Source organism: Telmatherina bonti, assembly GCF_933228915.1.
Source record: "Telmatherina bonti genome assembly, chromosome: 14".
In the NCBI taxonomy this organism is placed as follows: domain Eukaryota; kingdom Metazoa; phylum Chordata; class Actinopteri; order Atheriniformes; family Telmatherinidae; genus Telmatherina; species Telmatherina bonti.
The window spans coordinates 32,833,470-32,850,223 of NC_136612.1; the positions used below are offsets into that span (position 1 = coordinate 32,833,470).

General features: G+C 42.5%; 1 protein-coding gene across 1 annotated transcript in view; it reads left to right on the top strand.

Annotated features, from left to right (window-relative positions):
* Positions 1-9,398: 9,398 nt before the first annotated feature.
* Positions 9,399-16,754, top strand: part of hlfa (HLF transcription factor, PAR bZIP family member a) — a 9,258-nt gene continuing 1,902 nt past the window's right edge. The window contains exons 1-3 of the mRNA XM_079252879.1: positions 9,399-9,724; positions 10,575-10,919; positions 15,737-15,951. Coding sequence (XP_079109005.1) covers positions 9,610-9,724; positions 10,575-10,919; positions 15,737-15,951 — 675 coding nt within the window. The 5' untranslated portion in view covers positions 9,399-9,609. The remainder of the gene's footprint in view (positions 9,725-10,574; positions 10,920-15,736; positions 15,952-16,754) is intronic.

Genomic DNA, 16,754 nt, shown 5'->3' on the forward strand with positions numbered 1-16,754 from the left:
TCCTGGAACAGATGTCACCCTGCAGCATCCCAAGGCTGAAACATTGGCGTGTGTCGCCGTCCTCATGCTCCCACGCATCTTTTCCGTTGCCATAGTTATGTCAGTCCATCCACTAGTGGGCAGTGTTGAGTTCAGAGTTCACTTGAGCGTTTTGACACCAGTTGGGAGCGATAATCCATTACTATAAGGTTGTTTACAACCATCTGAAAACACCAGAAGAAGTAGATGAGTGACAGTACTTTTTTTTGCCGTTTTCAGCTTCTCTCTCTTCTTCAGGTGCTTTTAAATTAGTGGTTCCTCCATTTTTAATCTTCCTGTTTTTCTTCTTCTCTGGTTTGTTCCTTTCTCTGGTTTTGTGTCAGCTATACAATTCACCACTGCGAGTTCTGATGGCAAATTATATGCATAAACAGATGCAGGAATGGATAAAACTGTAAAATCTGCACATCTGTCTTCTGCATCAGGCATAAAAGAGCCTTTAATGCCAATCAGTAGATTGTAGTATGTCAAGTTTCACCCCTCATTGGGATATTGGTTGGACTGGGACACTAATCGGATGTCTCAGACTGGATGTTCTGACACTTTTCCTTGTTTTTGCTTGTGGAAATACAATAAATATGTTCCGCCAGTTCTGTTCCACTATATAACATCACAATTCAGCAAAGTTAGCAGATTTAATCTTATTTAATTACCAATTTATGCGGCCAACATCATGTAACATGACTGTATTTACAGTCTGTGTCTTCAGCTATTATTGGCTTTAATTCATGATTCATCAGTTTAAGGTGACCCTAACAGACTAAATGTATAAACAGTCGTAGAAACATGGAAATGCTTAGAGAGGAATGCATCAGCAATTAACCTGCACAAAATTTGAATTACAGGGATGAAAAGGCATCTCAGAATCAGCATGGCTTTGAACCTTCTTGTGATGCGGTGGGGGAAAAAAAAGCTTTGATGGTTTTGTTTGATATATCGTTTTCCCAGGCAGGAGGACGCTTTCAGATAAAAAGATATAAAGACGATGTCTTATCCATGCAGTTCAGGTTTCATTTGCCTTTTGTTGTATATCTTTTAGCTAAAATCAATCTTTCCTCAGCTTGTCATCCTTGAATTATCAGTCGGATTTACCTCCGTCTTCATTACTGACGCAGTTTGGTCATTAAAGACAAAAGGGCAGAGTAGGACCAGGACTTTAAGCTATGACTCAGCCACTACTTCAGCATTAAGCATGACTTTTCATGTGCCACGACCTGTTTGGATAGAATTGCAGCCAGACGACACCCATTGGCTGAAAATAGGTCAAGTTGAGATTCACGTCATACAGCAGCTCACTCTGGAAAGCTCACTCAGTCATGTTTACAGCAGAAATCTGAAGCTCAGGGTGTTTAAAATAAAAAAAGAGGAAAAACACAAGCACTTTGGGATTTATGCTAAAAATATGACTATGTCCCACCTGAGAGGAGAAACTGTGTCAGCTGAGGATCTAATCTGTGTCACTGTCACAAAATGAAGCGGCTGTTTCTATGGAGAGGACTGTCCTCTGACTCTGAGAGTGTATTTTAGCAGCTTTTCAGGCATATGTGAATAGAAAATAATTTCTTAAATGACAGAAATAATTTTTTACTCTTGTGTTGCATAAAATTTTCTATCAGGGATGGAAGTTTTGTCCAGATTCTCCTTATAATGACATGGTCTCTGCTTAACAGTTTCCATTATGTAATAATAGGTAGTTTGTTTAGCTGAAATGGTCAAGGCCATACCTCATAAGGAGCTTGAACGGTTCAGCTTGAATAACTTTATATTCCCTAGAAGAAGTCAGCGTTTTTGTCATGTCTTTGTTTACCTGTTGCGGTTTCTTAGATTTGTGTTACTTAAGGTTTAGTTAGTTTAGGTTTGGCTGTTATGTTCATTTCTACTGGCTGACTGTGTTTACTGTCTGTTTAGTTTCAGTGATGTTCTCCATTCTGGCTGGCTTCGTCACATCCCATTTCACGTCACAGTTCGTGCTTCTTTTGTTCATTTCAGGTTTTGCTTCCTGCCCTTGACCCACACCAGGTCTTTGTCTCTGCCTGCCACACCTCAATTCCCTCAATATAATGTTTGGCATATGCTCTTCGGCTCTTTGTTCAGTGAGTCTTCCTCTTCGTCTGTCACCGATGCTTTGGCAGCAGTTTGGGTTTAGTTAAAGCAGGGGTAGGTAATGTTGGGGAGCTAGCAAGATGTGAAAGTGCCACCCTGTCTTTGCTCCTCCCCCTCTGGTTCTGCTCCTAGCATGATCCAAGGCTTTTTTATTTGCAACTTTTTCCACCAACAATTTTCTCTTTCTCGGCTTTTTAGCGGCTAGCGGGAGGAAGCAAATAAACCAAGTCGGGTTTTCTCTGCCATGTTTGACTTCCGAGTTTCTTCTTCACTACTTTATTTATATGCAGGATGTGGCTATCAGGTATGCGCTGCAGGAGGAGGGGAGCTGGGTGAAGAAGCCTACAAAATATGAGAAATTAACAAATTCAACTTGGCCCGAGCGTTTTGATTGGTCAGAGTTTTTACAGATTTACAGTAAACTGAGGGGTCTAACAATATTTCTAATTGTTCACGATTACAAAATGTATCGACTACTATCAGGACGAGGAACCACTTCACCCAGCGTAAGACAAATGTCTCTGAGGAAGATTACCACCTCTCAACAACTTCCCATTTACAATGATGACCTGGCAACGGGCCCCAGCAATTTAAACAAAGATCAACAGATTATTCTACTCTACAGTCATGTAGCAGACACTTTCGTCCAAAGCAACTTGGATCTGTGACATGGGAAGTGTCTTGCAGTCAGCATGCAGTCAGGGCAAGCCTGAAATCAAGCCACCGATTTCTGGTTCCCCTTCCATCAGATACAAGAAAAAATGGAGCCGCATCAGATCCTCGTGTTCAGGGTCTGATCAGGTTTCTGTCAGAACAGTTAAACATTCAAATTCTTCAACATGTGACTGAAGTATTTCTCCAGAGCCGCTTACTGCCCCACGCGTATGTTTTTTTGTTTACCCACAATGCACTTTGTTTTGGAGTCAGCTTCTTGTATTTATGCTGCTTAAAATGACTTAAAGCCGCTTCTTTGATCCAAATCGGAATTTTTGTGCATTCACACTACACTAACAAAGCGGACTTTCTCTTATTTAATTTACATATTAATGTAAATATGTAAATGGCGGGGGGCCTTGGGTGGGTCAATGGTTGGAGTTGCGGTGGGGCGAGGCCATTGCTGGTGGTTGGGTTGGTGGGTTCTGGCTGGGAGTGGTGGGCGGTAGTTGTGGGGGTGGGAGATGTGGGCACATATAGGGGACAGTGTATGAGTGGAGGTGGAGGGGTGGGTTGGGGTATTCGTGTGTAGGGAGGAATGGGTGTTTGGAGGTGGGGTGGGGATATGTGTGTGATGGGGTAAAGAAGGGAATGTGTGATGGGGATTGAGTAAGGGGGTGCATGTTGAGGTGTGTAGAGGGGGAGCTTGGGGGGTGGGGTTGCGTTATGAGGTATGTATGGGTGTATGGGGGAGTATGGGAGTGTGAGCAGGAGTGTGTTCTGCCTAGGAAGTGCGGCCAGTGCACTGGGGTGCGGCCTGGCTGCCACTCGGTGGCGGTCTGGAGATTCTGGCCCGCCACACCCCTGCCTGCAGGGGTTGCTTTCGGGCTCTTGGGGCCCATGCTCTGTCTGACCTGGGCAGCCGGTGCCCAGCGGGGCCAATCCTTTCCAGTCCACAGGGACCTGTTCCCCCTAACTGCAAAGCTGGGACCCCCTCCACCGCCTCCTGGGTGGGTGCATGGCTGGTTCCACAGTGTGGTGGTTGGAGTCTGTGCTTGGGGGTGGCTGCCGGTTGCCCAGGTATCGGGGTTCCTCCTGGCCTCCCTCTTGCCTTTGTGTGGGCGAGGTCACATTGGCATGATCACTCTTCTATGAACACATTCCACTCTGTGTGTTCTGCATGTGACACAGTCACTGTGTCGTACTGCAGGTTTATTCACTATCAGCAGCCAGTTTTCTTTCTGTGTTTCTCATTTATTGCTAGTTTGTGGCGCTTCCAACAGTTGATAGCTTAGGCCTTTGCAGGGAGAGTATGAATCAAAGGTTGGCTTGTATGTGTGTATGTATATGTGTTCATACAAGCGAGTGTGTACATGAGTATATGCATATTTTTGTGTGTGTATATGTATGTTTGTCTTTCTCTTTCTCTATGAGATGTTTTCTGTTTTCTCTTCTTTCTCTTTCTCTTCTATAAAACATCTCACAGATTCTGTAAGACAATCATCAGGAGCACCTGCAGGAGGACACAAAGATTAATTCAGCCACCTGATGCACCATCCCGCATTTTGTCCTCTTCTTACCACAGAACACAACTTTCAGTTTGATTGATTTTCCATCTGATCTCAGTTCATCTGTAATTAACTTGGGGCCCAAACAGGACACCAGTTTGATGTTGCATTTATATGTTTAACCATGCGATGGATTTCTTTACTAATATATATCTCCACTGTTTCCTAATCTAAAACAGAAAGTCACCAGAAAAAAAAACTTGCAGAAACTGTTTTTTCTTATTTCCATTTCTTTATACGGAGATGCAGCTTCCATGTTGCTGCATGATTACATCACCCTTAGGGATGATGAACATGTTCAACATCAATGTATTGCTACATGAGAATAACATTGGTTTCCTCTTCTTAAATCCCACTAACTTACTGCTATTTGGGAATGATTCATGTTATGATCTAAAAACATTGTGTTAGGGTTGAAATTAATATAAATAGTTTGAAAAAACTTTTATATTAATATGATGTTGTTGGATTACAATTTGTTAGATTTCTCATTAGAATGTGTTCGCAATGGTCCACTTTCACTAATAGGAGTAGTTAGTCATCCCTGGATTGACACTCTGGAAAAAAAGGGACATTTCCAGATGGCCTGAGGACTAAATGGTCTGACTGGCCTGCTTTTAGAAAGCGGCGTAAAAAAAGCAATGTTGGACCACAGTATTTCAACAGACTGGCCTGCCTGCTACTGTCCACAGACAAAACTATTTTTGCATGTCAGTTGTCTCTAATAATGCCTGTTGGTCATAAAGTTAATTTTTTATTAAATAATCAACACAGCCAAAGCAGAGGGAGACCATGGGGGTGCAGAGTCTGTCTTTGTGAAGGTTTCTTTGTGCGTAGAAATTACATGGCTTATTTGCCTGCGATATACTTGCAGTGTACGCTTGCATCCATGGCAACGTTCAGCTATATTTGGGTATATACTTGCTGCAAAAAAACGCAAGCATGCTGCAGTTAAAACCTTCAGAGCTGGAGGCCACCACTAGGGGGCATAACACAGCACAAGGACTCTGAACTGGTGAAAATGTCAATCTGTCTGCAACGTATTTCAGTGGCATTTAGGTAAACAGTTTATTAAATAGTTGCTAAATGTTAGGCACGAGTGTTTGTCACTGTGCAACGCGGCGGAACAATGATGAAAATGAAGTAAGTGACAAACAAGTGTTGCTTTTTAAAACTATCCACCATTGTGTTTACCTTTGATCTTGTGTTCATGCTCTTGATCGCTAGTGTTGCTAATGCAATCACGTCAATTTTGCACCTTGTGACACATTACCTCGTGTCAACATCCGCACCCTACACGCCAAACGTATGCAGAAAACGCGTGGACACCATGATACTTTTATAGCAGCAAGTATGTCCCAGGTCTTTTACTGCACCAGTTGCTTTACCAGAATACCTCCACAGGTGGGTTTCTGCCTCACAAAGTAGGAGTCTTGTTGTGACTGTTGGGTTGACCCTTACTTGAGGAATATAGGAGAGAGAAAAACCTGGACGTGTGGCTTGTAGCTATGTATGGAGGTCCATGTGGAGTAAGTTTGATATGTGTGTGCAGCATATGAGCTGGTGTGGCCTGGATTAGGGACTCCTGGCCAGACCTTTTGTCCCTGTCTGGCCCTGATGTGAAGCTACATGATGCAGACCAAACAAGTAAACTCTGATCTGCTTTAAAACCACTTGTCTTTTTCATTTGCAAGGTGTGCTTTAATGCAAACACACATCCAGTGTCCAGGAAGTCGAAGTAGTATCGTACATTCGTGAACTAAAGAGAGGAAGTGATGTTGCTTGCGATGCTGGATATCTCGCTGCCTCTCCGGCTGCTCATATTGGGAAATTTCTTTTGAAAATCATCACTTTTATTGTTTCTTTAGACAATAAAACCTCAAATGAGCAGTTCTGTGTGACGATATCCAGGTAGTTTGGTCCACTTGAGCTAAGCGCAGTGTGATGGAAAACTAAAGATGCATTGATGTGAAAATGTTGGCCGATACCGATATCCAACTTTAACATTGTTGTTATGGCCAATAACCAGTATATACCGACAGCGATGTTTTGTTTTTCTATGAGGATTGAAGTCTTTACAAAATGAAGTTTACATGAGCAGCGTAAGCTTCCTGCCACTGCTTGCTAAACCACCCTCCAGTAGTTCAGATGACGTATCAGATTGGTGGCATTGAATGATTTGACACAAGATCCTCCTCGCATTACTTTGACTGTGCAAGTATCACATACGGCTTTTCAAGTATCTTCTTTTGGCACAGTAAAAAATAACTACACCACTGACATTGCTTGTAAAGTTCAACACCCCACAGTGCTGTGCTCCAGTACTATCATGTCACATGTCCAAACAAATGCCACGTAGCCACCTCCACCTCCTGACACACATACATCCAGAAAACAGCCCAAAATAAATGTCGGCCCAGTTTTACTCATCGCACTGATACAGATATGTTAACCAAGAACCAACATCTGCTGATACTGATATTAACACTGATATGTCATGCAATCCCAAAGCAAACCAAATAAAACCCCAAGATAAAATTCCCTACTCAGTCTGAGGTCCCTGAACTATCCTGGTGTGAATGCAGCCTCACACCAAGCAGCAGTCTGCAAACCTGTTACCATCTCAGCATTTCGAGCTGCAATTTTTACGCTGCTGATTTTTGGAGAGTTGGATAAATGTTCTTTATATTTCCCTGCGAGACTCAACTGTAACAGAGGAGTTTTGACTCGGTTCAGTTGATCATTGCAACAAGACAGACAATTCTCCTAAATCTTTCCATTATATCCGCTTACAAGATGAAATCCAATCATTCTTTTGCATAATCAATTTAATTTATTCTTGTGTTGTTGAAATCAGAAGATGAGCATGGATAACAGAATTTAAGTTTGAGATTTCCTCCCTGCTTTTGATATTTTATATTACACAGCTTTTTTCAAATACCAGGATTTTATTCCTATTAACTTTGTTCTTGAGGTATTTTCAATTAAACATTATTATAAAAGTAATTGGAATTCATTTTAATTTACATTTAAACTAACTTTTTGGACAAGTAGTTTGTACTGGTGTTAAAAAAAATGTATTTGGATAAAGTAGAACAGTGTGTACTTTGTAAATCTAAAATACTTCAAGTATTTGTTCCACATCTTTTGGCTGCCCAGAAGCCAATACTTTAGATGCATTTTCATACTGGAACTAAACCACAGCCATAACTGTGGAAACGCTTCTGGTTGGGTTGAAAACAACAACAGAGGACATGCAAGGTCCTGCAAGTTTTCTATGTTTTCCTGCTTCAACCAGCCTGACTTAAATTAACGCATGAGCAAAACTTTATAAGGTAAAGGATCCATTTCATTTTAATTAGGTGTGTTGGAGCAGCAAATTACCCATAAAACTTGCTGGATGGCAGCTCTTGAGTGCTGGAGTTTGAGATCCCTGGTGTAGATGAAGAATAACTGAAAAAGTTGCAGTCGTACCTGAATACCAGAGAAAAGTCGATAGCATACATGAAAGCATTTGAAAACAGGTTACGGTATCAACTTCCAACTGACTACGTGTGTGATTGATGTGAATCATGCTGTCGATCTGTGAAACTCACAAAACCACAAAAAAGGGCCGTAGCCTGTGGGGTGATGTTCTCTTTGCTCATTTGGCCGACTTCTGTGCAACATCAAGCTTGAAAAAGAACGGGGAAAGAACATAAATTTCTGTGGTGTTTGTTCCTTTTCATGTGGGCAACTACGTTTGGAATATGTGGTAAGGAATGTACTTCTGAGCATAAATAGTAGCTTTAAAATAAAAATAGAAACACATTGTGTGGAGAAAAAAAAAGGAAAGAAGAGTGGTTAAATTAATTGTATTTTGATTTAAAATGGTTACATACGCGTTGTTGGCAGAGGCGCCATATGGGAGGGAAAAGTTAAGAAGATTCTAAGGGCCCCACAACTTCATAGGAGCCCAAAAAGATGTACAAACTATATAAGAAATTCATTAAATCTTCATTAAAAATACTTTTTTCAAAGGTTGTAATAAAATATAGCAGTAATATAAACTGATAAACCATTTATATTAAAATAATAACTAAGTTAGATATATGCACTGGGATTTAACCCTTTATAGAGCACTCAATGAAATACCTTCAAATGTAATATTTTAACCTAAAATTGTCCTTCTGATAATAACCAAGACCTCAATTCTGTTGTTACATTAACAACAACAACAACTAAAAAATAAGTTTCATGCTAAATATGAAAGGAAAGAGTGATCAAAAATAATCACTTGCCCCATAAAGGGTTAAACACAGCCCTGTTATTACCATGACAAGCTTTTTTTTTTTTTTTTTTTTATCAGCTTGAAGTAATTGAAGCAAAACAAAAATCTAAAATTTGCAATCAAGTGGTGAGGTCTATGCCATTGTCTTTCACAGGGCCCAGTACTCCTGGCGGCACCCACGATTCTAGATGTGAAATTTGTAAAAATGCACTTGTAAAGACCATGATACTCTAATTATTTGGTTATTAAGGTAACTTGACATCCTTATATATATTTATATATATATATATATATATATATATATATATATATATATATATATATATATATATATAGATAGATAGATAGATAGATAGATAGATATTTTATTTTATTATTTTTTTACATTTAATGTGAATTGTATCTCAAAATTGTGTAAATGTGACTTACAGAAGACTTTAAATTATTTTTTATTCTTTTTAATAGATTGTTTTCAATTAACTGAGCACTTTTACTTGTAAATGGCTTTTTCCCGCACTTTTACTTGCAAATGGCTGTTTTTCCCAGCCGTCAGTGAATGTAGCACGTTTCAATCGGCTCCGCTGGGATGTGCGGTTTTTCCCACGTCCCCTGAACGTCCCACTGTCCCGCCCTCCTGCTTTGACGTCAGCAGCGCCTGTCTCCACACATGGATGGAGGAGTGCAGCGGCTCCGGCGAAGCTCCCATCCCTCCGCCCTCCTCCTCCAGCTATTTGCCAGTCAGCCTCGACGACAGACAGCTCGCCGTCTTGCTGCCGCGCGGAGCCTCGTCCTCTCCATCCGAGCTCCGGCGTCGTTTTGCCAGCTGCGCTCATCGCTGCACGGGCCGACTTGTTCGGTCTCGTTTGGTTACTTTTTTTTTTTTTTTTTTTTTTTTTAAACTTTTTCTTTTTTTTTTTCTTTTTCTTTGGGGAGGGGGTGTTTGGAGATTAGTTCGCAGATTGCCCTTCAAGACATATGGAGAAAATGGCCAGACCGCTTCCTATAAATCCAACTTTCTTGCCACCGACTCACGGCGTCTTGAAATCCCTGCTGGAAAACCCGCTGAAGCTCCCTTTCCATCATGATGAAGGTACGTTTTTTTTTATTTTTTTTTTAATTATTATTAATGTCCCAAACTCGGCTTGCTGGTACGCAGATCTTGCTTTCGATTCTGGCTGTTTTTCTGTGGACATCCATAGATTTTAAAGATTATGATGATAGTTTAAGAAAATTATTTTGAAGTGAGTCATCTTGACAATTGACGATCTGTGTAAAATAATTGCATACAATTTTATCATTAAGAGAGCGGCAAAGATTAGAAAAAAAATGAGGTGCGTTTCTCGGCTTAATATTACTTGACTGACAGGTTGATGTGAACTTTAGCTGGAAGCTGATAGACTATTTTATCTTTTACTTATTTAAATTGACAAAGAGTAGATTTTATTTGAGTCTGTTGTTTTTGTGGCGGCGCAGTTTTTAAGTCGGACGTGTTGTTTATAACATTAAATCCCTCCTCTGCTGGAGTTATTAGCGATAATCAAAGTTGTCGATAGAGGGCGTCTTTTCTGTTTTGAAGCAGGTTGGATTCTGTTTATATCCTTGATATCTGAGCATGAATGACGCCTGGTATTAAATGTTAAAGGGTTAGTCCGCACAAATATATTTTTTCTGTTATCCAAACAGATTGATGTAGATTTTTTTTACACCCATGGTGATTAAAAAAAAAAAAAGCTTTTAGTTTTCCTCCACTTGAATGACATAAGTCATTCACAGGAATTAGTATTTTTAAACTCACTTTTTCCTGTATAATGTGTACATTTTACTGAAGTTAGTTGAACTAACCCTTAATAATGAAACATCAGACATTTTTATTTCTACTGATGCAATGACCCGTGATCCTTCGCAACACAAAGGATTGACTGTGTGAAACACATTTGCAGGATTTGGGAAGGAGAAGGAGAAAGAGAAGAAGTTGGACGATGAGAGCAGCACAGCCAACCACCCACAGTCGGCTTTCCTCGGCCCGACCCTGTGGGACAAAACCCTGCCCTACGATGGAGACAACTTTCAGCTGGAATACATGGACCTGGAAGAGTTCCTGTCGGAAAACGGCATCCCCGCCAACACATCTCAGGGCGAGCAGGCCCCGCAGACAGCACAGCCGCCGCAGGCCCCTCCATCCGCGCCGCCCACCCCCTCTGTGGTGGACCTCAGCAGCCGCGCCACCACGTCGGTTCACACAGCCATGGCTCCTCAGACTTGCCTCCACAGCCCCAGCACAGCAGGTAGGAAGATGCACATGCAGCACAGCCTGATGCGTACACCTGCACGCACCCACACGTGGATGCTCACACTTCTTCCCACACCTTCTCCATGTCATAGAGTGGAGATGGGGAGGGTGGAGGCTATGGAGGTCTCTGCTGCTGAGCACACCTGCTTCACACATGCACACCTTTAAACACACAGAGGAAAGGCCGGTTTAGAGTAGCAGCACGAGCTCGTGTGTTCAGGGCCTGGTTGGATGAAAACTGACAGGGTTCACCTCTGTGTTACAGCCCTCCGCTGGACTTTAGAGTCTTGGACTACAGCCCGAGTTAAACGGGCTCAAGTCCAGAGATGCGGCGCCATCTCATTCACAAAGCCGATTGGTTGTCTTTGTTTGCATCTGTTTGTTCTGCAGTGATTGTAAATCTGCATCTGGGATGTAATTTAGTCTAAAATTGGTTTTAATTTCATATTTTATTCTGATAATTAGACCCTTCCTAATTCTGCTAACCCTCACTTAGCTCCAGTCTTCCCGTGTCCTTTTCCCGTTGGGCTCATGAGGTCTGCAGGACTCCCACAGACCCGTCTCTCGTAGAACCGCGCAGCGCATCACTTCTAAGTAACGCTGATCAAATAAAGCTTCTAATGAACTAAAATCTTATTACCGTGATGAGCTGACGTCCGGTGGGCGATCAGCCCCAAGTCTCCCAGAATCTCTTCAGGTTTTTACGTCAGCAGGACCGGAAGTGGTTTGGAGCGGGCCGAGCGGCGCTCCGGGGACCGTTTCTGTTTCACATCCAGGTTCACATCTGCTGGCAGCGGATCTGATGACGAGCAGCAGACGGAGACTAACCTGCGAGTGAAAAGCAGCGAGTTAGAGAGTCAGTGAAGGCCTCGTGCAGGTTTTTTCCTGATGACTCGGTGAGTCACAGGAATGCAGGTTGTCAGGTATCGATCGCGGCGCTGATCAAAGGCTTCGTCTGCTGATAGAAGCTGAATGCTAATCGATGCTTCAGGACTCTGATTGTTTATCAGCTTGATTATGTTAAATGTGTCCCATCCTGTTTGTGGTGTTTTGGGTTTTTTTTTCTTTTTTTTTGGGGTGAAATGGTCCAGAACCTCCCACCCAACCGACCTACAAACACACAGTCCCATTACAGCCTTTAAGCAGCGGGCGGGGGGGGTTATGTCTGATGTTTGCAGATCCAGACTGCTGCCCCTCGGTGTGGAAGTTTGGGACAGGAAGAAGCCTTTATTAGGTTGTGTAAACACCGGATTGTCTCGTCTGTAACGTGCTAAATGCGTCACACAGACCTGCTTGCTTTTATAAATTAAACTTTTTAATTAAGGGTGATTAATGTATAAAAAGGGCTAAAAAAAAAAAGAGCAGAATGTTCTGCAGATTAGTGTTCAATTAGTCAGATTCTGTTCAAAAGAACATAGTTAATTTAATTAGAAATATTTAGAGAGAAAATTCAGAATTTAAAGGGAAAAAAAAACCAAATGAGAAAAAAGTGTCTGAAATCCTTTAACAGCTGCTGTAATGATTAACTTTACATGTACTGGATGTTAGTCTTTTAATAAAGTCCGTTGTTCTCTACGTAATGCAGCACATTTCCAGCTGAGCCTCAGGCCACGTGCACAACAACGCCACAAAAACAGCAAAATAATGTTTTCATGGAAACAACATGAAGGAAAAGTCCATATTTAATGACATCAGTTGAAAGTTGAACCTGCAGACACTAAAACGGTGGCGACGAGCCGAGTCTGGACCCAAATGGACCCAAATGGTCCCAAATGCCAGTAAAGGGTTAAAAAGCTGTTGATTGAACTGGAAACCATCCCAGTCTGATCATCTTCCAGTAAGTTTGGAAACAAGCAGGATTAAAGCTTTTTGCTTTGCAGAATTGAAGATTATTTCTTAAAATGGTGAAATTTTCCAGCCTGCAAACTGTGAACGAATCGTGTTTTTGGTTCGTGAATGTTCCAGAAACGAGTCGCCGTCATGATGTCGTGCTTTTCCAACACGCCGACCTGATGGTGTCGCAGCTTGTGTCTGCTTTACGGTGAACAGGAGGTGCATCTGCACGGCACAGTGGATTCCAGCCTGTGTGTGTGAGAGTGTGTGTGTGTGTGTGTTTGCAGAGGCTGGACCTGGATGATGTGCTGGGTTTGGGTTTGGGTCGGTGCGCGTGTTCACATTTACCTCTCACGTGAACGCGGCTGGAGTTTCCTGCAGCGTGCAGGGCCTCGTGACGGACACATGCGGGCGCCGTGTGCTGCAAACAGGAGCTTGTCACGGCATGAACCCTCCCTCCTCTCCCTCACTCTCACTTTCACCCCCCTCCCTCCCTCCCACTTCCCGTCCAGTCTTTCCTCTCTCGCAGCACAGCGCGGCCCGCGAGCCAAGGCACAGGCTGTACCCTGCAGAGGTCACATGGTCTCGGGTGTGCTCCTGTCACGTGCGCTTAATGTTGTTCCAGCTCAGCGAGCCTGGTCTCAACTAACCAGCTCCACCACCCTGCCAGCCCGTACACCTCCACGCAGACACACAGCGAGCGGAGCAGCCAGGCGGCGGGTTTCTCAGACGTCCCACCTGCAGACGGCGTGTGTTTATGTGAGGAGACGGACCCGGTGGGCCCTGCCCGGGGCCAAAGGGGAAACCGGATGTAGAAAGGGGGGGGGGGGTTTGCAGGGTGTGTCATGGTGCATTCCTGCATGTTGTTCAACAAAAGGTGGCCTGGCAACACACACACGGCTCCGTGTAGATCCGATTCTCCAGCAGGCTCCCCAGCACCAGCAACACGTGAAAAGTGACTTCAGACATCATGTTTGACTTCCTTCAAAGCATTTTACACGCTCACTGCCCCCCCACCCCTGACATATTTTCAAACTGAACAAAATGCTTAAATTGTTGGGACTATTTTCAGCGGTGGATTAATATACCAGCTTAGGAGTGTAATTCTGGCAGAGTACAGTGTGTTCGCGGTGATGAAACGCGGCTTTTAATAGTTTCTGGACAACAATGGAGCTCTGTGCAGCAGAGGATCATCTCTTCCAGGCCTAATGCTGATTTGTTTTTTATCTCATGATGGAGAAAAGGAGAAGAAAATCAAGAGCACGCCTGACTCGGTCTTCTTTCTGATAAGGAAGTAGAGAGCGAGGCCTTTAACCCCCGCCTGAGTGGAGGAACTGGTTGCTGTGGGTCACGCCCAGCTCAGAGTTCAGCCGCTCAGCTGGCTGATAGCACCCAACACGATAACATTCACACCGATACCATCAGGTAGTGTGACACCAACCTGTAACCAGGACGGGGGGGGGGCGTGTATGGGGGGTGTGCAGGGTTATAAATAGATAAAATACTCGCTACAGGTTTAAAATAAAGTCTTTCCTCATCAGTTTTGTTTATTCCGTCTTTCATACGGCTCTGCGGGGTCAAACCCGACCTGCTGTAGCTTTTATAAGAGTTAAATTTGGGTTCTGATGGAGTGGGGGGGGTGGTTCATGCACGTAGACTCGCCTACCTGTCGGGTCAACGACCGGGCCGTAACGCTGCTGATAAGGAGATGAAAACAGCAGGTAGAGGCTGGTTATTTCCAGGTTGCTGTGTTCCTCGCTGACTGCAGTTTTAGCTCATAAGGAGCTTGTTCTCTGGCGCCGCTCGACCCGTAAAAGACCGCAGGTCAAGATGGCCTATTTAGGTCTTCGCTTATGGAGGGATTACCTTTTACAGGACGGCGCTGCAGAGGAGCCGTGTGGTGCTGATTTAATAATGTTTCGTGTTTTATTCTTTGACTTATTACTGAAAACTAAATGAGCAGGTTTTCAGCAGTTTGTCACGTTTTTTTAATGTGATGCACAAAGAAGAGGAAAATAAAAAAATACAATAAAAAATGATAAATAATCACAAGTCAGCTGTGGATCCACTCTGACTGGATCACACAGAAGCGAGGAAACAAAGTAGAGGAAAAAATAAAGATTAAATAAATATCAGTCATGCAATAGAAAAGTGAAAGAAAAGTTACATAATTCTATTGTGAAAAAAATGACAATTTAAATAAAGACAAATATTTATTAGAAAAAAACAGAAGAAATTTTTAAAATATTTTTTTAAAAAAAACTATAAAATTAAATATTTAAATAAAAAATTTTAAAAATTGCTTGGTTCACATTTGTTTATGTGAATTTATTTAAATAAAAGCTTTTTTTTTTTTTTTAAGTAAATTATTAAGCTTCTTTTTTTTTTTTAAGTAATTATTTTAAGTTCGATCCACCGATCGGCCTGCAGCCGCTGATCCATCAGAGCAGCCTTGCAGAACGGCGTGCATCACCTCCAGACTTTCCACTGAAACTGTGCTGGTGTGCAGTCAGCTGATAGTTGGGAGATAAAACGCTTGGCGTGTGTGTGTGTGTGTGTGTGTGTGTGTGTGTGTGTGTGTGTGTGTGTGTGTGTGTGTGTGTGTGTGTGAGAGAGACGCCTGTCCGACAGCACCCCCTGTTGGTCGTTGGCGGAACTCTCCTCTAAATGCAAACGAGACATTGCTTCAGCTTCGCTCCTGCTCTACATGTGCAGCCCACTCCCAGGCTGACATTTGCAGAGTGATGGTGTAGTTCCAGGCCTCCTGCAGAGTCCTCCACCTCTGCCCTCTGCTGACAGCGCGGCGATGTTGCGTAACCACTTAGGCTGAAAGGAAATAAACATTTTAGGTCTTGTCCTTTTCTCTCCATCCGACATCTGAGGTGCTTTTAGTTCACCAAATCATTTTAAAGGTGTTTACTTTCTAAAGAAATACCTGGTTGGAACTAACATGTGGTTAAATGTCCTCCTCTTCCTCAGCGCTGCCCTCAGCCAGAGACACCCCCAGTCCCATTGACCCAGAGTCCATTCAGGTACCGATGACCTATGAGCCCGACCCGGCTGACCTGGCTCTGTCCAGCGTCCCCGGCCAGGAGATGTTTGACCCCAGGAAGCGCAAGTTCTCCGCCGAGGAGCTGAAGCCGCAGCCCATGATCAAAAAGGCCCGCAAGGTCTTCATCCCCGAGGATCTGAAGGTGACCTGCTGCTAATGCCTGTCTGTTTCAGCTAGGGGGGGGTCTGTAAGAGTCTAAACAAATAGAAAAGGTTCAAATCAGATGCAGAGCTGCTGATTGAAGCTGCGTTTCGGCAAGCAGCCATTAAAATACTTCAGGAATGGATGAAAATCTGCAAAAACAACTACGAGAAAATAGAGAAAAATTTATTTTTTTGTTAAATTTTTAATTCTGTTTAAAGAAAGAAGTTCTCCTGAAGTTTAGATGGTAAAAACTTCCAGAAATAAATTAAGAAGTAGAAAAACGGACACAAATCAGGCAGAAAACTGTGTTTTATCCATTTAGATGTCCAGCTGGAGGGCTGTTTGTTTTATTCCAGGCGGTGGCAACGCAGCTAAAACCCGATTGGTCTGTTTTGGTTTGGGTGTCGTGCACATTAATGCGCTCGGCCCACATGAAGTTTTCTGATGTTAAAACTTAAATTATGAGCTGAAAAATTATCCATAAAACTACAAAAAAAAAAAAACCTGAATTTTCTGTGTTTTATTTAAATGTAGTGATGGGGGAAGTCTGGTTGTTTCACTGAAAAAAAACATAAGATTTCCTTATTAGTTATTAGTAAAAAATCTGATAAATTAAAAATAAATATTTTATTTCTAATGTTAAACAGCTGGATGGGCGTTTCATAGTCTTACTGTTAATATTTATACATGTTCTAATGTTAAAATCTTTTCAATGGAATAAAGGATTAAAAAAATGGGCAAGAAATTAGGACTTTATTTAGATTAAATGACTGTTTTAAAGGACTTTTTGTAATATATAAA